The sequence below is a fragment of the Oncorhynchus clarkii genome, chromosome 9 (assembly GCF_045791955.1).
Source record: "Oncorhynchus clarkii lewisi isolate Uvic-CL-2024 chromosome 9, UVic_Ocla_1.0, whole genome shotgun sequence".
Taxonomy (NCBI): Eukaryota; Metazoa; Chordata; class Actinopteri; order Salmoniformes; family Salmonidae; genus Oncorhynchus; species Oncorhynchus clarkii.
In genome coordinates, this window is record NC_092155.1 from 45,443,667 (window position 1) to 45,465,031 (window position 21,365).

The window sequence follows — 21,365 nt, forward strand, 5'->3', positions numbered from 1 at the left end:
AAGACTACGACGCCATATCAAACATTCACTTATGCAATATTATCCATTTCAAATTTAGAGCCAGTGATCTGATAGCATTGCACTCCTCTCCCCATCGGTTCGAAAGGTCATGAATTGGAGTGGGAATCGCCTTCATTCGGATTCTTTCCCTCATCCCTTCCCCTCCCACCCTCTCCCCTACATTTCAGTGAAGAGGTCCAGTAGAGCTATTTATAGCCTAGTGTCAGTCTTGGTGAGCTGAGGATATGTAAATAAACCTCTGCTTCCTCATATGTGAGGGACTTCCTGGGTGGTAGAGAGCAGTGAGCTAACAAGGCCGGGTGAAGCGCGCCCGATTCTGCGCATGGTTGGCATGGCAACGCCATCTGTCCTCACAGCTATAACTTGGGCGTGAATGCAAATCCCAAATGCAGTCTTTCTTGTCACAATTCCTCTTCCATTCAGAAGCCGCGCTACGTTTTTACAGCCTACTACTATGTGGTGTGCCGACCAAGGCTATATACAGCATGTAATGATGTGTGTGATGCTTGTTCCATTGTCACCTACTAAGTCTGCGTTTAGACAGGCAGCCCAATTCTGATATTTTTCCAATAATTGGTATTTTGACCAATCACATCTGATCTTTTCACATCAGATCTTTTTCAGAGCTGATCTGATTGGTCAAAAGACCTATTAGTGAAAATAATATAATAATTAGGCTGCCTGTCTAAACCAAATATGTATATATTCACTAGATGACTGATAGGGGGAGCTGTGTTAAAGCCACCCTGCCTCCATCTTGGCATCCCCACCAGTGTAAAACATATTTTAAAAGCTATAGAAATGTATTTGTTAATGTCCTCATTCGTTTTTGCCACATGTATTATATTACAGGCACCTTAAATGCATACTTTAAATTATATTGTGTGAACTAAATATAATAATAACATTTTTAATTTAAGTATATTTTTGGGGATCTTACATACCTTAAGGGAACATTTCGGCATTTCGTGTATGATCAGTGAGAAAGTCCATATTGCAAATGTACGGTCCCTTACTAGACGTCCGAAATCGTTTGTAAAATTCGCGGTCGGCGTCGGGCCGTGCGGTAGGGCCAGACCTACCGGGAAGTCATCAAATGAACTTTGTCGGACATTCGGTTTCCGTTTTATAAAATAAACAAGTTTTTGACCGCTATCCCGGAATTTCCCACAAGAGGGCATACGGAATCATATGGCAATTTGGCAAAACATCACGAATCACGACGGGGCCTTATCTCGAAAACGGAAAATATTTCGAAGCCGAAACTTGGTGAGCGTAGGTTTGGCATAATGGGCAGTTGGCCCCGAACAAGATGGCGTCTAGGCCTCGACGGTTTTTGAGTTATGGCCGTTTTTCTGGGATTAAAGGTCCTAAATGGAAATAGACAAATTAGTTTTCCACTTCAGGTCAAAGTCAAGGAGCCTCCGGTGTCAATAAAAAAAGAACCAGCCATTTATCTATCGTCATTTAAGAGAAACGGAACAATGACAACTTGGCGATGGTCACAAATAGGCGTTTTTTTTCTTCAACGGTTACAGATCCAGTTGCAGGGTGTTCATACGAATCTTTTTAAAGTGTGCTGCGGAGCTCTGCGAGATTTCTGTGATTTTCTATGATTTTCTGAAATAACACACACATACTAAACCCTCCGTAAATAACTCAGTTGTTAACGTAAAGACTTAAAACTCAGGATTCTGTAACAGCATACCCCAATGAGGATATGTGGTGATTTATAGCTTCCTGTGCCAACCGGAAGTGCCATAACTGGTGTCTCAGGGGCTGTTTCGAGGGGTTAAAAAAGTCTGATCTTTCCAAAACTTCATATGTGTGATTAGGCAACCCCCATGAACTGTAAATCAGTCATTTTTCCCAAAAAAAATCAAAGGAAAAAAAAATCACACTAAAACACACCTTGGATGGAGGGACGGACGTATTGGGGTGCGTAGAGACAGACAGTGGCTGCAATAGTTAGCTTTGTTGGAGCTAAAAAAGAACCGTCAGACCTAGAGTTCCGAAACTTTAGAAACCTGTTCTAGACCTCCGGTCGATGGTGCGTGGTGAGTTACGTGGCTCTAGACGGTTCTCGGACCGAGAAACAGCCTCGTACATTTGCAATACCTTCAATTCATTTTGACCATTACGAAAATGACGACGTTTAGAAAAGTCTCAGAGACGCAAGGCTAGGTGCATTGAAACCGGCTCGGTCCATAGAGACGGACCCCGACGTGTCTGTCCGATAGCTCGTTCAAGGACCCCGTAGCAAGGCATGGAAAAAAGTGGATTTTCAGCACCAATTAGGGTTTTTCTCGGACACCAAATGACCTATCGAGCCGAAACTCGGGATTCGGGGTCGCCTCACATAGGCCTTCACATAATGTCCGAACTGGACCCGCAGCTAGAACGTAACTATGTGTTTTACCTTTTTATTATGTTTTAAACCGAAGGCGCTGTGAATTATGGGCCTGCTCTGACATATGTGATAGTTGGCTTCTAAATGAGTAGGAAAAAGTGGGTTTGGTGTCAATTGATATCCGTTTGGTGTCATAATGACATCTAAATGACTGGTGGACACTGACTTGCTAGTTGACTTTTGTGCATTTGCAATATGTTTAAACGGAGAGGGACCATCACCAAAATGTCATTCTGAAATCAACACAAAAAATGGCATCACCATAGTCTCCAGACTGTGACGAGTTCAACGAGCTATCCCGCTTGACCGTAGCTCGCTCGGTCTAGGCGCAGCGACCATTAGAATAGTAGGCCCAAAATGAAGCCTGCCCCACAACGTCATTTGATTTTGGGTGAGAGTGAGAGAACCGTTAGGGTGAGAAGAAAAATTCCACCACAGGAATGTTCCTAAGGTCCTCCCGATCCGTGCAAGCCTAACCTTGACCGTGTGGCATTAACCCTTAACAGTAAAACAGTGTTTTTTGATCTCACAGAATGCAGTGTCATCTCTCCCCATAGGAATACATTGCCTGCACCCCTAATTTCAACCTGAAGTCTATATGGGTTATGAATGCCGTATGAACCTGTCTTCGGTACCAGTCCATCAGGCCACTATGAGGTCTACCTGTGTTGATTCTGAGCTTCCTGGACCAACCGGAAGTGGTTAAAATGCCCCTAAAAGTGTTTACCCATACCCTGCCTGCAGTTTGATAGACATAGTGCATTCAACCCTGTGTAAATCAGTCAATTCTTAACGTAAGGACTTAAAACTCAGGATTCTGTAACAGCATACCCCAATGAGGATATGTGTTGATTTGTAGCTTCCTGTGCCAACCGGAAGTGCCATAATTGGTGTCTCAGGGGCTGTTTCGAAGGGTTAAAAAAGTCAGATCTGTCCAAAACTTCATATGTGTGATTAGGCAACCCCCATGAACTGTAAATCAGTCATTTTTCCCCAAAAAATTCAAAGGAAAAAAAAATTACACTAAAACACAACTTGGAAGGAGGGACGTATTGGGGTGCGTAGAGACAGACAGTGGCTGCAATAGTTAGCTTTGTTGGAGCTAAAAAAGAACCGTCAGACCTAGAGTTCCGAAACTTTAGAAACCTGTTCTAGACCTCCGGTCGATGGTGCGTGGTGAGTTACGTGGCTCTAGATGGTTCTCGGACCGAGAAACAGCCTCGTACATTTGCAATACCTTCAATTCATTTTGACCATCACGAAAATGACGACGTTCAGAAAAGTCTCAGAGACGCAAGGCTAGGTGCATTGAAACCCCGACGTGTCTGTCCGATAGCTCGTTCAAGGACCCCATAGCAAGTCATGGAAAATAGTGGATTTTCAGCACCAATTAGGGTTTTTCTCGGACACCAAATGACCTATCGAGCCGAAACTTGGGATTCGGGGTCGCCTCAGCTAGGCCAACACATAACTTAAGAAATGGACCCGCAGCTAGAACGTAACTACGTGTTTTATGGTTTTTTTATGGTTTGAACCCAAGGCGTTGTGAATTTTGGGCCAGCTCTGAAGTATGTAATAGTTGGCTACTAAACGAGTTGGAAAAAGTGGGTTTGGTGTCAGTTTGTATCAGTTTGGTGTCAGAATGATATCTAATTGACTGATGGACTCTTGTCCACTTGACTCTTGTACATTTGCAATATGTTTAAACAGTGAGGTACCATCACCAAAAGCGACATTCTGAAATCAACCCTAACGAGCGATTGAGATGAACCAGAATCACTGCAAAGCCATCCCGAGTTCATCGGGCCAGTCAATTTCACATTCCTGCAGGATTTTTATAGCATGACCAATTCGTGATGGTGCCGGCCCATTGAAACATATTGCAAATGCACAGTGACTTTGAAAAAGTAAGGAAACATAAACAAAAAAAATCAATTTTTTTTTTTTTTGGGTGACCAGTTGCACGTGCATTTGCAATATGATTCTATAGTGAAAAAACATATTGCAAATGCACAGTGACTTTGAAAAAGTAAGGAAACATAAACAAAAAAAATCTAAAATTTTTTGGGGGGGATGACCAGTTGCATGTGCATTTGCAATATGATTCTATAGTGAAAAAACATATTGCAAATGCACAGTGACTTTGAAAAAGTAAGGAAAAATAAAAAAAAAAATCTAAATTTTTTTTGGGGGGATGACCAGTTGCACGTGCATTTGCAATATGATTCTATAGTGAAAAAACATATTGCAAATGCACAGTGACTTTGAAAAAGTAAGGAAAAATAAACAAAAAAAATCTAAATTTTTTTGGGGGGGATGACCAGTTGCATGTGCATTTGCAATATGATTCTATAGTGAAAAAACATATTGCAAATGCACAGTGACTTTGAAAAAGTAAGGAAACATAAACAAAAAAAATCCAAAATTTTTATTTTTGGGTGACCAGTTGCACGTGCATTTGCAATATGATTCTATAGTGAAAAAACATATTGCAAATGCACAGTGACTTTGAAAAAGTAAGGAAACATAAACAAAAAAAATCCAAAATTTTTTGGGGGGGGTGACCAGTTGTACGTGCATTTGCAATATGATTCTATAGTGAAAAAACATATTGCAAATGCACAGTGACTTTGAAAAAGTAAGGAAACATAAACAAAAAAAATCTAAATTTTTTGGGGGGGGATGACCAGTTGCCTGTGCATTTGCAATATGATTCTATAGTGAAAAAACATATTGCAAATGCACAGTGACTTTGAAAAAGTAAGGAAAAATAAACAAAAAAAATCTAAATTTTTTTTGGGGGGATGACCAGTTGCACGTGCATTTGCAATATGATTCTATAGTGAAAAAACATATTGCAAATGCACAGTGACTTTGAAAAAGTAAGGAAACATAAACAAAAAAAATCTAATTTTTTTGGGGGGGGATGACCAGTTGCATGTGCATTTGCAATATGATTCTATAGTGAAAAAACATATTGCAAATGCACAGTGACTTTGAAAAAGTAAGGAAACATAAACAAAAAAAATCCAAAATTTTTATTTTTGGGTGACCAGTTGCACGTGCATTTGCAATATGATTCTATAGTGAAAAAACATATTGCAAATGCACAGTGACTTTGAAAAAGTAAGGAAACATAAACAAAAAAAATCTAAATTTTTTTGGGGGGGATGACCAGTTGCATGTGCATTTGCAATATGATTCTATAGTGAAAAAACATATTGCAAATGCACAGTGACTTTGAAAAAGTAAGGAAACATAAACAAAAAAAATCATTTTTTTTTTTTTTTGGGTGACCAGTTGCACGTGCATTTGCAATATGATTCTATAGTGAAAAAACATATTGCAAATGCACAGTGACTTTGAAAAAGTAAGGAAAAATAAACAAAAAAAATCTAAATTTTTTTTGGGGGGATGACCAGTTGCACGTGCATTTGCAATATGATTCTATAGTGAAAAAACATATTGCAAATGCACAGTGACTTTGAAAAAGTAAGGAAACATAAACAAAAAAAATCTAAATTTTTTTGGGGGGGATGACCAGTTGCATGTGCATTTGCAATATGATTCTATAGTGAAAAAACATATTGCAAATGCACAGTGACTTTGAAAAAGTAAGGAAACATAAACAAAAAAAATCCAAAATTTTTATTTTTGGGTGACCAGTTGCACGTGCATTTGCAATATGATTCTATAGTGAAAAAACATATTGCAAATGCACAGTGACTTTGAAAAAGTAAGGAAACATAAACAAAAAAAATCTAAATTTTTTGGGGGGGGATGACCAGTTGCCTGTGCATTTGCAATATGATTCTATAGTGAAAAAACATATTGCAAATGCACAGTGACTTTGAAAAAGTAAGGAAAAATAAACAAAAAAAATCTAAAAATTTTTTGGGGGGATGACCAGTTGCACGTGCATTTGCAATATGATTCTATAGTGAAAAAACATATTGCAAATGCACAGTGACTTTGAAAAAGTAAGGAAACATAAACAAAAAAAATCTAATTTTTTGGGGGGGGGATGACCAGTTGCATGTGCATTTGCAATATGATTCTATAGTGAAAAAACATATTGCAAATGCACAGTGACTTTGAAAAAGTAAGGAAACATAAACAAAAAAAATCCAAAATTTTTATTTTTGGGTGACCAGTTGCACGTGCATTTGCAATATGATTCTATAGTGAAAAAACATATTGCAAATGCACAGTGACTTTGAAAAAGTAAGGAAACATAAACAAAAAAAATCCAAATTTTTTTGGGGGGGGTGACCAGTTGTACGTGCATTTGCAATATGAGTCTATAGTGAAAAAACATATTGCAAATGCACAGTGATTTTGAAAAAGTAAGGAAACATAAACAAAAAAAATCTATTTTTTTTGGGGGGGGATGACCAGTTGCATGTGCATTTGCAATATGATTCTATAGTGAAAAAACATATTGCAAATGCACAGTGACTTTGAAAAAGTAAGGAAAAATAAACAAAAAAAATCTAAATTTTTTTTGGGGGGATGACCAGTTGCACGTGCATTTGCAATATGATTCTATAGTGAAAAAACATATTGCAAATGCACAGTGACTTTGAAAAAGTAAGGAAACATAAACAAAAAAAATCTAAATTTTTTGGGGGGGATGACCAGTTGCATGTGCATTTGCAATATGATTCTATAGTGAAAAAACATATTGCAAATGCACAGTGACTTTGAAAAAGTAAGGAAACATAAACAAAAAAAATCCAAAATTTTTATTTTTGGGTGACCAGTTGCACGTGCATTTGCAATATGATTCTATAGTGAAAAAACATATTGCAAATGCACAGTGACTTTGAAAAAGTAAGGAAACATAAACAAAAAAAATCCAAATTTTTTTTTGGGGGGTGACCAGTTGTACGTGCATTTGCAATATGATTCTATAGTGAAAAAACATATTGCAAATGCACAGTGACTTTGAAAAAGTAAGGAAACATAAACAAAAAAAATCTAAACAATTTTTTTGGGGGATGACCAGTTGCATGTGCATTTGCAATATGATTCTATAGTGAAAAAACATATTGCAAATGCACAGTGACTTTGAAAAAGTAAGGAAACATAAACAAAAAAAATCTAAATTTTTTTTGGGGGGATGACCAGTTGCATGTGCATTTGCAATATGATTCTATAGTGAAAAAACATATTGCAAATGCACAGTGACTTTGAAAAAGTAAGGAAACATAAACAAAAAAAATCAAAACATTTTTTTTTTGGGTGACCAGTTGCACGTGCATTTGCAATATGATTCTATAGTGAAAAAACATCACCAAAAGCGACATTCTGAAATCAACCCAAACGAGCGATTGAGATGACCCAGAATCACTGCAAAGCCATCCCGAGTTCATCGGGCCAGTCAATTTCACATTCCTGCAGGATTTTTATAGCATGACAAATTCGTGATGGTACCTGCCCATTAAAACATATTGCAAATGCACAGTGACTTTGAAAAAGTAAGGAAACATAGAATCAAATTATTTTTTTTTGGGTTACCAGTTGCACATTTCAGATCACCAGTTGCACATTTCAGATCACCAGTTGCACATTTCAGATCACCAGTTGCACGGAGGAAAATCGTTACTTTTGACTTTGACTTTTGACTTCCTATGACATCATATTGCAAATGGACAAAACATATTCCTTATGCACAAGTAAAAAAAATAAAATTATGATAATAACATTTTACAAAAGTATATTCATACACTTCTTACACATGATTAATTGTCTTAAAATCGAAACAATTTCGAAAAACGGTCCAGAAAGCACTTTTTTTAGTTTTTAAAGTTTAAAAAAAAAATCAAATTTTCGACTTTTGACATCCTATTAAATCATATTGCAAATGGACAAAACATATGCCTTATGCACAAGTAAAAAAAAAAAAAAAAATTATGATAATAAAATACGAATAAAGTATGTTGATACAGTTCTTATACGTGTGTAATTGACACAAAATTCGAAAGAATTTTGAAAAACGGTCCAGAAAGCACTTTTTTAAGGATGTGTGAAGTTTTTTACCAAATTTTGACATTTTTGACTTTTGACTTTTGACTTCCTATGAAATCATATTCCAAATGGAGAAAACATATGCCTTATGCACTAGTAAAAAAAAAAAAAAATGATAATAAAGTATGACTAAAGTATGTTGATAAAGTTCTTATACATGTGTAATTGACATAAAAATTGAAAGAATTTTGAAAAACGGTCCAGAAAGCACTTTTTTAAGGATGTGTGAAGTTTTTTACCAAATTTTGACATTTTTGACTTTTGACTTTTGACTTCCTATGAAATCATATTGCAAATGGACAAAACATATGCCTTATGCGCATGTAATAAAAAAAAAAAAAATTTGATATCAAAATTGGACAAAAGTATATTCATACAGTTCTTACACATGTGTAATTGACAAAAAAAAGCGAAAGAATTTCGAAAAAAGGCCCAGAAAGCACTTTTTTAAGGGGTAAAAAGTTTTTGAAAAAAATATCATTTTTTCAAAATTTTTCTTTTGGATATTGACTTGGGTTGCATTTCCAATATGAAAAACCCAGGTGGAGCGCACTCGCCCCCTGTTGGATTTTTGAGGTGTTACAATTGGCAATTGCCATATGGCATTTGCCATATACTTTGCACGAATCAACGCCGCTTTGGGTGGTATTGGACATCGTGTACATGGTTTGTCCAATGCCAATATCTTGACATTCATTTTTGTACAATTCAGGGGGGTATTCCCTTACTAATGTTACTGTCCCCACTACAACAAAGAAATACTTAAATACATGTAATTTTGTCCTTGAAACATTTCTTTAAAATACTGTAGAGTTCTATTCATTCCTATGGAGGACTGCTCCTACAGGAGCAGAGTGCCAATATGGCCGACCGGTGGCTTCAAAGCCTCTCAATGGTCAATACATAGCATCAGCAATCCAGGGTTTATATACAGTGCCTTGCGAAAGTATTCGGCCCCCTTGAACTTTGCGACCTTTTGCCACATTTCAGGCTTCAAACATAAAGATATAAAACTGTATTTTTTTGTGAAGAATCAACAACAAGTGGGACACAATCATGAAGTGGAACGACATTTATTGGATATTTCAAACTTTTTTAACAAATCAAAAACTGAAAAATTGGGCGTGCAAAATTATTCAGCCCCCTTAAGTTAATACTTTGTAGCGCCACCTTTTGCTGCGATTACAGCTGTAAGTCGCTTGGGGTATGTCTCTATCAGTTTTGCACATCGAGAGACTGACATTTTTTCCCATTCCTCCTTGCAAAACAGCTCGAGCTCAGTGAGGTTGGATGGAGAGCATTTGTGAACAGCAGTTTTCAGTTCTTTCCACAGATTCTCGATTGGATTCAGGTCTGGACTTTGACTTGGCCATTCTAACACATGGTTATGTTTATTTTTGAACCATTCCATTGTAGATTTTGCTTTATGTTTTGGATCATTGTCTTGTTGGAAGACAAATCTCCGTCCCAGTCTCAGGTCTTTTGCAGACTCCATCAGGTTTTTTTCCAGAATGATCCTGTATTTGGCTCCATCCATCTTCCCATCAATTTTAACCATCTTCCCTGTCCCTTCTGAAGAAAAGCAGGCCCAAACCATGATGCTGCCACCACCATGTTTGACAGTGGGGATGGTGTGTTCAGCTGTGTTGCTTTTACGCCAAACATAACGTTTTGCATTGTTGCCAAAAAGTTCAATTTTGGTTTCATCTGACCAGAGCACCTTCTTCCACATGTTTGGTGTGTCTCCCAGGTGGCTTGTGGCAAACTTTAAACAACACTTTTTATGGATATCTTTAAGAAATGGCTTTCTTCTTGCCACTCTTCCATAAAGGCCAGATTTGTGCAATATACGACTGATTGTTGTCCTATGGACAGAGTCTCCCACCTCAGCTGTAGATCTCTGCAGTTCATCCAGAGTGATCATGGGCCTCTTGGCTGCATCTCAGATCAGTCTTCTCCTTGTATGAGCTGAATGTTTAGAGGGACGGCCAGGTCTTGGTAGATTTGCAGTGGTCTGATACTCCTTCCATTTCAATATTATCGCTTGCACAGTGCTCCTTGGGATGTTTAAAGCTTGGGAAATATTTTTGTATCCAAATCCGGCTTTAAACTTCTTCACAACAGTATCTCTGTTCTTCATGATGCTCTCTGCGCTTTTAACGGACCTCTGAGACTATCACAGTGCAGGTGCATTTATACGGAGACTTGATTACACACAGGTGGATTGTATTTATCATCATTAGTCATTTAGGTCAACATTGGATCATTCAGAGATCCTCACTGAACTTCTGGAGAGAGTTTGCTGCACTGAAAGTAAAGGGGCTGAATAATTTTGCACGCCCAATTTTTCCGTTTTTGATTTGTTAAAAAAGTTTGAAATATCCAATAAATGTCGTTCCACTTCATGATTGTGTCCCACTTGTTGTTGATTCTTCACAAAAAAATACAGTTTTATATCTTTATGTTTGAAGCCTGAAATGTGGCAAAAGGTCACAAAGTTCAAGGGGGCCGAATACTTTCGCAAGGCACTGTACATCACTGGTCTAAACGCAGCCTCACGCCTCGATCATACCGGTAGCAACATTGCGCAAAATGGTTCGCAGCATCAACAAAAGTTCAACATTCACCTTCTGCTACCATTTCTGTCAATAGATAAATCCAACAACGTATGCAACACACAGAACACACTGCAACTGCCTCTGCAACGCAAGGCTGCAAGGCAAACGTAGCATTCCATTGGAAATGAATGTCCTTCTGGTGTACCAGCATGCAATGACGCTGTCGGTGTGATCGAGGCGTAAGGAACACAATGGTGACAGAGGATATGATTGTTACACTGAACACAAATATAAATGCAACATGCAACAATTTCAAAGATTTCACTGAGTTACAGTTCATATAAGGAAATCAGTCAATTGAAATTAATTCCTTAGGCCCTAATCTATGGATTTCACATGACTGGGAACACAGATATGCATCTGTTGGTCACAGATACCTTAAAAAAAAGGGTAGGGGTGTGGATCAGAAAACCAGTCAGTATCTGGTGTGACTATTATTTGCCTCATGCAGAGCGACACATTTCCTTCGCATAAAGTTGATCAGGTATGTTGCTTGTGGCCTGTGGAATGTTGTCCCACTCCTCTTCAATGCCTGTGCAAAGTTGTTGGATATTGTGGAAGTCGTACATATGGATCCAGAGCATCCCAAACATACTCAATTGATGACGTGTCTGGTGAGTATGCAGGCCATGGAAGAACTGGGACATTTTCAGCTTCCCGGAATTGTGTACAGGTCCTTGCGACATGGGGCTGTGCATTATCATGCTGAAACATGAGCAGTAGTGGAAAAAGTACCCAATTGGCATACAGTAAAATTAAGATACCTTAATAAGAAATGACTCAAGTAAAAGTGAAAGTTGCCCAGTACAATCCTACTTGAGTAAAATGATTTGGTTTTAAATCTACTAAAGTAGAAGTAAAAGTATAAATCATTTCTAATTCATTATATTAATCAAACCATACGGCACAATGTTCTTGTTTTAATTTACGGATAGCCAGGGGCACGCGCCAACACTCAGACATCATTTATAAATTAAGCAAGTGTTTAGTTAGTCTGCCAGATCGGAGGCAGTAAGGATGACCAGGGATGTTATGTTGATAAGTGTGTGAATTAGACCATTTTCCTGTCCTGCTAAGCATTCAAAATATAACGAGTACTTTTGGGTGTCAGGGAAAATGTATAGAGTAAAAAGTACATCATTTTCTTTAGGAATGTAGTGAAGTAAAAGTAAAAGTTGTCAAATATATAAATAGTAAAGTAAAGTACAGATACCCCCCAAAAACTCCTAAATAGTACTTTCAAGTATTTTTACTTAAGTACTTTACACCACTGAACATGAGGTGATGGTGGGGGATGAATGGCACGACAATGGGCCTCAGGATCTGGTCATGGTATCTCTATGCATTCAAAATGCCATCGATAAAATGCAATTGTGTTCATTGTCTGTAGCTTATGCCTGCCCATACCATAACCTCACCGCCACCATGGGGCACACGACGTCACACATGCTGTCTGTCATCTGCCCGGGACAGTTGAAACCTGGATTTATCCGTGAAGAGCACACTTCTACAGCGTGCCAGTGGCCATCGAAGGTGAGCATTTGCCCACTGAAGTCTGTTACGATGCCAAACTGTAGTCAGGTCAAGACCCCGATGAGGACGAAGAGCACGCAGATGAGCTTCCCTGAGACGGTTTCTTACAGTTTGTGCAGAAATTCTTTGTTTGCGCAAACCCACAGTTTCATCAGCTGTCCGGGTCGCTGGTTGGTATCAGACGATCCTGCAGGTGAAGAAACCGGATGTGGAGGTCCTGGGCTGGTGTGGTTACACGTGGTCTATGGTTGTGAGGCCGATAACATTAAATTCTCTGGCAACAGCTCTGGTGGAAATTTCTGCAGTCAGCATGCCAATTGCACACTCCCTCAAAACTTGAGACATCTGTGGCACTGTGTTGTGTGACAAAACTGCACATTTTAGAGTGGCCTTTTATTCTCCCCAGCACAAGGTGCACCTGTGTAATGATCATGCTCTTTAATTAGCTTTTTGATATGCCACACCTGTCAGGTGGATGGATTATCTTGGCAAATGAGAAATGCTCACTAACAGGGATGTAAACAAATTTGTGCACAACATTTGAGAGAGAAATACGCTTTATGTGCGTATGGAAAATTTCAGGGATCTTTTATTTCAGCTCGTGAAACATGGGACCTTTACATGTTGCGTTTATATTTTTATTCAGTATATAAGATGATGGGAATTAGTAGAACATCATTTGTTTCAGTGTGATGTAGTGCACAATATGCAGCACAGTTCATATCTATGCTGTCTATATCTGGACAGATCACATATGACATCACTATGCAATTGGGAGGTCGTCATGACAACAGTCTGGGTGATAATAATGAAGCCTCCCTGTATGTCAATGTACCCTTGCTTCTGCTAAGACGTCCTGTTTTTTATTGCACGGGTGTTCACGTGCCCCTGATAACGCAGTAAGGATAATGATCAACTTCATGGGTAAAGCGCTTTTCAAACGTTACGCTCAAAGTGCTACATATAAAGGTAATCAATAATGATGTTAATAACCCAAAATACATTCTGCTCTTCTGTTGCACTCTGCATATGTGTTCCCTGATCGGATTGAATTCCGACCTGAGTTAATTAGGTTGCATGGCCAGGAGCGATGTGATATGAAGAGTGGGTTTTCTTGATCTTTGCATACCTCACCTACACTTTCCTCTGTGCATCCATTGTGTACAACAAAAAGTCCCCCCCCCCCCCCCACCACACACACACACACACAAAAACATGCTCGCAGTTAGTCAGCGAAGAACTGAAAATACCTCGTCAAGAAGGAGCTGATATCGCCATGACAACGCCACTGCCTGACGACGGGAAGCGGTGCAATTTGATACCTGAATATTTTTGTGTCGAGACACTTGAGAGATCGACGCACTTAACTTTCTCATTCATTTCTCGCTGGTTTCATTTCAACCAATGGGATTTGGGGACCCTGGCTGTGCAGGTCACATAGGGTTTGGTCATACTTGGGATGAAACAAGGTTTCTGCAGAGTCTCATAGATTTCCTCTGTTCATGTTTTGAAAGAAGACAAGTGTTGTCTCACTTTCAGCAAATGCCACATTTGTTTACGCAAAAATACCAGGAAAGGGAAGGAAACTGACATTCAGCCAAAGAATTTACAAAGGTTGCTGTAGTGGGCCTCTTGAGTGGCGCAGCGCTCTAAGGCACTGCATCACAGTGCTGCGGCGTCACTACAGCCTGGGTTTCAATCCCAGGCTGTGTCACAACTCCCATTGGGCAGTGCACAATTGGCCCAGCGTTGTCTGTGTTAGGGGAGGGTTTGGCCAGGGGAGGGTTTGGCCGGGGGAGGGGGCTTTACTTGGCTCATCGTGCTCTAGCGACTCCTCGTGGCGGGCCGGGCACATGCAGGCTGACTTCAGTGGTCAGTTGAACTGTGTTTTCTTCGACACATTGGTGCATCTGGCCGGTGTTTAGAAGCACGGCTTGGCGGGTCATGGGGGGACGCATGACTTGACCTTCGCCTCTCCTGAGACCGTTGGGGAGTTGCACGGATGAGACAAAATTGTAATCATGAAATTGGGGAGAAAAAAGGGGGTAAAAATTACACCACCAAAAAAGGTTGCTGTAGTGCTAGCCTTTACTAGCAGTCAAACACTGAATTCATAGATGTCATATCATTTGAAGGAGTCTCTCGTTATTTCTATCATATGTTGGTAGCGGCATGTCCTTGCTATTTTTAAAAGTGGACTCAGCAATATGACATCCTCACACACAACGGGGTGACTTCCTGCTTAGAGATATCAACATTGACAAACAAATCACTAACGCTTCCTTCCACAAGGAGGGTGCTAATTGAAAAGAGCCAATAGGCTTTCTTGGCAGATTTGAGTCTTATTGTTGATATTGTGTTTGATAATGTCAAATTGCTGATTGCACCTTTCAGTCGCTGCAAATGTTTGAAGAACTGGGGGGGGGCATGAAATGCTATGTCATAGTAAACTCATGTTCACTTTCACAGGGGCTACGAAGATGACCAACCGGGCTGCGCTCTGGTATGTCCCCTTCTCTCTGGAAGACGTGGACAATGTCACAGAGGTGCCTCCCATCAAGGTGGGTCAATGCACAGAGGAGGATGAAGTTGACCCTAGACACGGATCTATGGTTAGTTCAGCATTTCCCTCACATGATGGTTACCGTGCATGTGTCCCTTCTAGTATGCCAGCCCGGGGCAGGAGGAGGAGGGGAAGAAGCGCTACGAAGCTCAGAAGATGGAGAGACTAGAGACGAAGGAGAGGAACGGAGAGCTGCTCATGCCTGTGTCTGCCCCGGGTAAACACCACTTACCCCTATTGCTGACCTCTGACCTCTAGGACTTATGGGATTTATCTCCTCCATACGATCTAAACCGTAAGGGTTGGATAGAGGGCACGTTTGCCATAATGGCAAAGATAGAATTAGATAGAGGGCACACACCCTATGTCTAAATCGGAGCAGTAGTGTAGATATCACCCATTAGAAGCAAGTATGTTTAGCCTTGGGGTTAAAAGCTTTGGGTTAGTAAAAAGGGACTCATGCAAAGGTTGCTGGTTTGAATCACCAAGCCCACTGGGTGAAAATCTGTGCATGTGTCCTTGAGCAAGGCACTTAGCCCTAATTGCGCCTGTAAGTTGCTCTAGAGCATCTGGTCAATGACAAAAATGTAAAATTGCTGTGTTTGAGAACCGTGTTTGAATTCCCTCTAGTTGTAAACTAAATGAATGTAAAAGGGTGATGGCTCAGTTGGTTTGGCCATGGTGCTTCTGCCTTTCTCGTCACAAAGTAGTTACCAGTTGTATTTGATGTAGGCGCCGGAAAGTATACATTTTTAGCACATAAATCACTCTTACCCTAGTAAATCAGTAAAGATCAGTTGAAGTGCCAGCTTAAACCGAAGTAGTACAAAGTATGGTATAATTTCGATAGTGTGTGTATTACTGGTGAACAGCTGATCTGACAGTAAAATAGTGGGTAAAATAGCATGTTGTTTTTCTTTCTCCATCTAATTTTGATTTTCCTGGTTCGTTTGACCTGCTGCAGACAGAACAACAAAAGGTACGTCGGTATGGATTTTTAAAAGACTAAAGACTGCATGCATGTCAGCACAGAGATATTGGGATGGATGGATGGAATTGTTCCATCCTTGAACGCTTCGCAAAGTATTCCTGGTTATTCCCTGATTTATTTGAGTAATACCGAGGCCATTTAACTGTCTCAATACTTATATTTCAACCCTGTTTTTTTCTGTCTGTGTGTGCGTGTGTGTGCGCGTGTGTGTGTGTGTGTGTGCGTTGCAGAGCCCTATACGGTCGGCTTTAGCCAGTCCAGTCTGATCCATCTGGTGGGGCCTTCAGACTGCACGCTGCATGGCTTCGTACACGGAGGTGAGTAAATCCGCTCGATCACTTCTCGTGTGTGTGTGTCATTCAACAGAGTTTGAAATGGTTTGTACATTCCGGATAGAGAGTAAGGAAGGGAGAGACAGAGAGGCAGCAGCATCCAGCCAGGAGGTCTTATGTAATCACGACAGTGCTAGCATCCTCAGCAGCGTTCTCTGCATAGCGTCCTTAATGAGCCACTCCATGTGAGCGAGGAGGGAAGCATGAAAAGGGCACAAACTGCATTCTAAATGGCCACCGCCGCTTGTTCCTCATTTGCCTCTTAATTGGACACATTCCTCAGTGGGTCCAAATTAAAAAGTCAGACATTTCACATCAGCCTCTTAACTGTGTCTTCCCCCTCTCTCTGCCCCCCACGTCTCTGTACTCTCTCTCTCTCTCTTCTCTCTGCTGTTATGTATCATTTCCTTTCTTCCCTTGTCTCTCTTTCTCTCTCCTCCTTTTTGTTTATTTCTTCGTTCCCTCTGTAGCGAAATGTAATATTGTCGCACAACAACAACATTGACCTGACACATTATCACTGTGTCACGTTAACGATCATTCAGACCTTTTCAAATCTGCTGCTGCTTAAAGAGATTGAAACTTCAAAGGACTGCAAGTGAATGCAGGTTTTTTTGTTGTTTTGCCCAGTATCTGTAAAATCTGATATTCAACACCATCTCCGGCCATCTGTAGAAGGTAAACACAGAACTTTTCCCGTGCGCTGATCTGTATTTCTCTCTGATGGCCATTCTTGTGGTAATGAGCACATCACAGATGAGGAGCAACAAGGTTCCCAGGCCGCCAGTTATCGATCGCTCATCATACACAGCTAAAGTCCTCGTGGGCCATTTTACCCCTCTCGCTTTCTCCCTCCCTCCCTCTTTTCATATAATGAAGGTTTTCTCTTTCATCATATCTCTGGCAGGATTTCCATGCTAGACAGGCCGGGGATGGTCCTATGGAGTGCTGTTGGGAATACCAATAAGCTTGCCTGCAGGGTTGAATAGTACAGTGGTTGAAGCCAATGCCTGATGCAGGGTTTTAAAGTTAGTACTGTGCTAGGAGAGCCTTGGAATGCAGTGTGTGTGTGTGTGTGTGTGTGTGTGTGTGTGTGTGTGTGTGTGTGTGTGTGTGTGTGTGTGTGTGTGTGTGTGTGTGTGTGTGTGTGTGTGTTTGTGTGTGTGTGTGTGTGTGTGTGTGTGTGGGAGTGAGTGTGTGTATGTGTAGGACTGTACGTGTGTGTTTCTGTGTGTGTGTGTGTGTGTGTGTGTGTGTGTGTGTGTGTGTGTGTGTGTGTGTGTATGTTTTTGTCTGAAGAATCTTGTTGCTTTCTGAACAAAATAAACTATTAAAACACAGTATTTAAATTAACTATCTAAAAAAATATATATATATATATTTTGATTGCGCAGCATCTTTAATGACTGATTTCTAATGACTCAGGAGATGAGTCCAGGGCAGATGAATCACCATTGATTTCAGTGAAAGTGAATAGATGGATGGGAGCACAAGGCTCTCAGGCAGTGAGAGGGGGGCCTAAGGGGTCCATCCATGACAGAGTGGAGTCTGGACTTCAGAAGTCCTTCAAACTAGGCCAGCCCAGGGAGCCGTGACTGTGTCTCCCCCTCACAGCCAAACTGGATGTCACAGCCACAGTTTACATGGTCAAGGACAAGTGCCTCATCAAAAGGTTTTTCTGGGTAGGCGGACACCGCCCCTAGACCTAGATGCTGATCTTAGATCAGCTAATGGATTAAGTTAGGAATTGGGTAGGGGAAGCTGATCCTGTGCTTAAGAACAACTTCCATCTGCAGTGCATAGCCTGGACTCTCCACACTAGAGTGCTGCTGAATTCCCTTTCTCTGTTTCGCCAAAGTGTGTATCCATTCACTCCCAACCTCAGAGGTTTAAAAGAGATGGACTGGTGTAAATAAGGTGAACATTTCTTCTCTAGCCCATGTTCAGACCAATCCAATGTTCCTTGAGGGCTAACTCAGCTGGTGTGAGGAAAGAAAGAGGATATCGCTCCCTGGCAACGATCATTCATTCTCTCTCTCTCTCTCTCTCTCTCTCTCTCTCTCTCTCTCTCTCTCTCACTCACTCACTCACTCACTCACTCACTCACTCACTCACTCACTCACTCACTCACTCACTCACTCACTCACACTCTCTCTCTCTCTCTCTCTCTCACTAGCTCTCTCCTTGTGTTGTTAGGAAGCTTTCCACGTGTTTCCATGGAAACAGCTGTTGACTGCAACAGGCTTTGAGATCATGACAGTGATTAAACAATAGACAGATGAATGGAAAAAACATGAGTGATTCAAAGGTTTTGTCGTTTAATTTCAGAATTGTTTGGCATGTTGGAGCATTCATCAATCAGATGTAGTCCTGCCGTCTAACGGGGCCATGGTGTGTGTGTGTGTGTGTGTGTGTGTGTGTGTGTGTGTGTGTGTGTGTGTGTGTGTGTGTGTGTGTGTGTGTGTGTGTGTGTGTGTGTGTGTGTGTGTGTGTGTGTGTGTGTATATATATTTGTGTGGGTGTGTGTGCTTATCAATCAATTCAATTCAATTCTGCTTCAATTCAAGCTGATACAGAAACTAACAAAACACATTGACCTGCCGCATCACCAACATGACGGGTGCACACACACACACACACACACACACACTGTCATTTACTGTAAGTGTTAATCAACTTAACACCAGCCTTGGCTTGCTTGAGTGCTAGAGTCAGTCTGTCTGTTATAAAAGTGTCTCTTAAATTTTCAGAACGTAAATAAACCAATAGTATATATGTATATGTTTGTTGGTCAAATCACTGTTAACACATCTATCCAAGCGTTGTTTGTCCCTCCTTTTTGCTCTCCTTATCCCACTGAAACTTTGAAGCCATTTCTAGTATCGTGACACTGTTTCCTGCCAGCCCTTGATCAGCCGAAGCAATTTTTATGGTAACCATGACAGCGCCCACTTGCTATTTGTAGAATTCAGCACCCACTTGTTATCTGTGCCCAGTGGGAAGTTGTTTATGCAGGAAACAGCTGCAAACTCTAAAACAGAAGACAAATATACATAAAATATGTGGCTTTTCAGGACCTCGGGAGCTACTTGCGAAAACATTAACGGGACCTGTTTCTATGGTAACACCTCATTAGGAGGCAGGTTGAGCCATTTGATTATAGCACTCGCTGCGGAGAGAACGAGAAACACAGAGAGAGAGAAAGAGTGAGAGAGAGATTTTATTTACCCCCGTCCGTAGGGGAGTGCTGTGTTTTTTTTTTATAACTAAGCATCCTGGGGAGGCCATGAATGTGGGCACGGCTGATGGGAGACGAGCGAGCACCTTGGCGCTGCCCAGATCTCCCTTTGTTATCCTAAAGCCTGGGTTTCAACTCAGAGTATGCTATTCCGTTCTTCTGAAATAGACTACATTTTCTTCATATCATGTTTCTTTAGACCTGTCTAAAATAAATAATGGATTCATTGTGAAGGTGCAGGCTATATGGATTTATTAGACTTTTTTAAAATGTAGATGTTCCAAAGGTCTACATCAGTGGCTTGTAGGCTATGTGTAGAAGCCAGGAGATGCTAAATGTGTTTATGTTAATTAACGGTGTCAATTACCGTGAGACCGGCAGTTATTTGCTTGACAATCACCAGCTGACAAAATGTTGTGACCTCCACAGCCCTAGTCGGGGGTCAATCCAAAGAGAGGCCAGTCGTATCTCAACAAGCTCCGTCCCCCTTCTCGTCTGTTGCCATATTTTGAAATATACAGTCGAGACACTGACCTCTTACACATTCCCTCCCTTGAGCAAGGCAGTTAACCCCCAACAACAACTGCTTGCCGGGCGCCGATGACGTGGACATCGATTAAGGCAGCCCCTGCACCTCTCTGATTCAAAGGGGTTGGGTTAAATGCGGAAGACATATTTCGGTTGTATGCATTCACTTGTGCAACTGACTAGGTATCCCCCTTTCCTTTCCCTTTTCATTGTAGATGGGTTTTCTCTCCATTTGAAAGATATTTCCTGTCGGTTGGTTTGGAGAGGAGGTATAAACTCATGATGTGTCTCCAGGCGCAGGGCTTTTTCAAGCTAAACGATGGGAGGTGCTAGTGTTAGCCATTAGCATTAGTGATAACATAGTGTTAGCCATTAGCATTAGTGATAACATAATATAGTGTTAGCACATTAGATATATTTCGGCGTAGGAAGAAATACCAGGGAATAACAAACACCATGACATTAAACTGTCATATACAGCGTATAATCCCATTTGCAGCATCTCTCGACTCCAACAGATTTGACTTCGCCATTTTGAATTCCTTGATAACACTGTCATTTCCAGGACTGTAACGTTCTAATAAATGTTGAATAAAGGCAGAGAGAGACTTCATTGCCTAAAGCCAAAGGCACCAATGCATGTAGGAAAATAAACAGTGCGTATTTTGAGAGAAAAACACTAAGTTTGTTCTGGTTTACATCCAGTTCTGTTTACATTCAGTTCTGATTAATGGCTCGCAAGAGGGTCTCTAGGAAGTGGTAGCAGCAGCAGCAGGGCGGCTGCATGCACAGACACGATTTCCGACAGCTCCTGAATATATGCTAGTGGCATTTCCCTAGACTCGGAAAATTCAATCCGAGGTGAGATCCCATCAATTTTCACGTGGGGCTGAGAGGGGGAAAAAAACAATGCAGTGTCTCATGATGCTTCATCACACACACGGTCATTGACAATAAGCCTACACCGATGGATAATAACTTCCCCTGTCCACACACTGAGAGCACGCTGACTGCTGTCACCTTTTTAGATGCACAACCACATCAAATGGGAGAAACAAGGGAAATAAGGAAGCCGGGCAGGGACATTTTTTTTCCAGAGGG

At 40.8% G+C, this 21,365-nt stretch overlaps 1 protein-coding gene across 7 annotated transcripts in view; it reads left to right on the forward strand.

The window, feature by feature from the left end:
* LOC139417254 (acyl-CoA thioesterase 7) overlaps positions 1-21,365 on the forward strand; it is an 80,866-nt gene that overhangs the window by 27,755 nt on the left and 31,746 nt on the right. For 5 of the 7 annotated variants that reach the window (XM_071166505.1, XM_071166507.1, XM_071166508.1 and 2 more), the window contains 4 exons: positions 15,082-15,173; positions 15,278-15,392; positions 16,140-16,154; positions 16,397-16,483. In XM_071166505.1, coding sequence (XP_071022606.1) covers positions 15,082-15,173; positions 15,278-15,392; positions 16,140-16,154; positions 16,397-16,483 — 309 coding nt within the window. The remainder of the gene's footprint in view (positions 1-15,081; positions 15,174-15,277; positions 15,393-16,139; positions 16,155-16,396; positions 16,484-21,365) is intronic. The other 2 variants (XM_071166506.1, XM_071166510.1) reach the window with 1 other exon arrangement.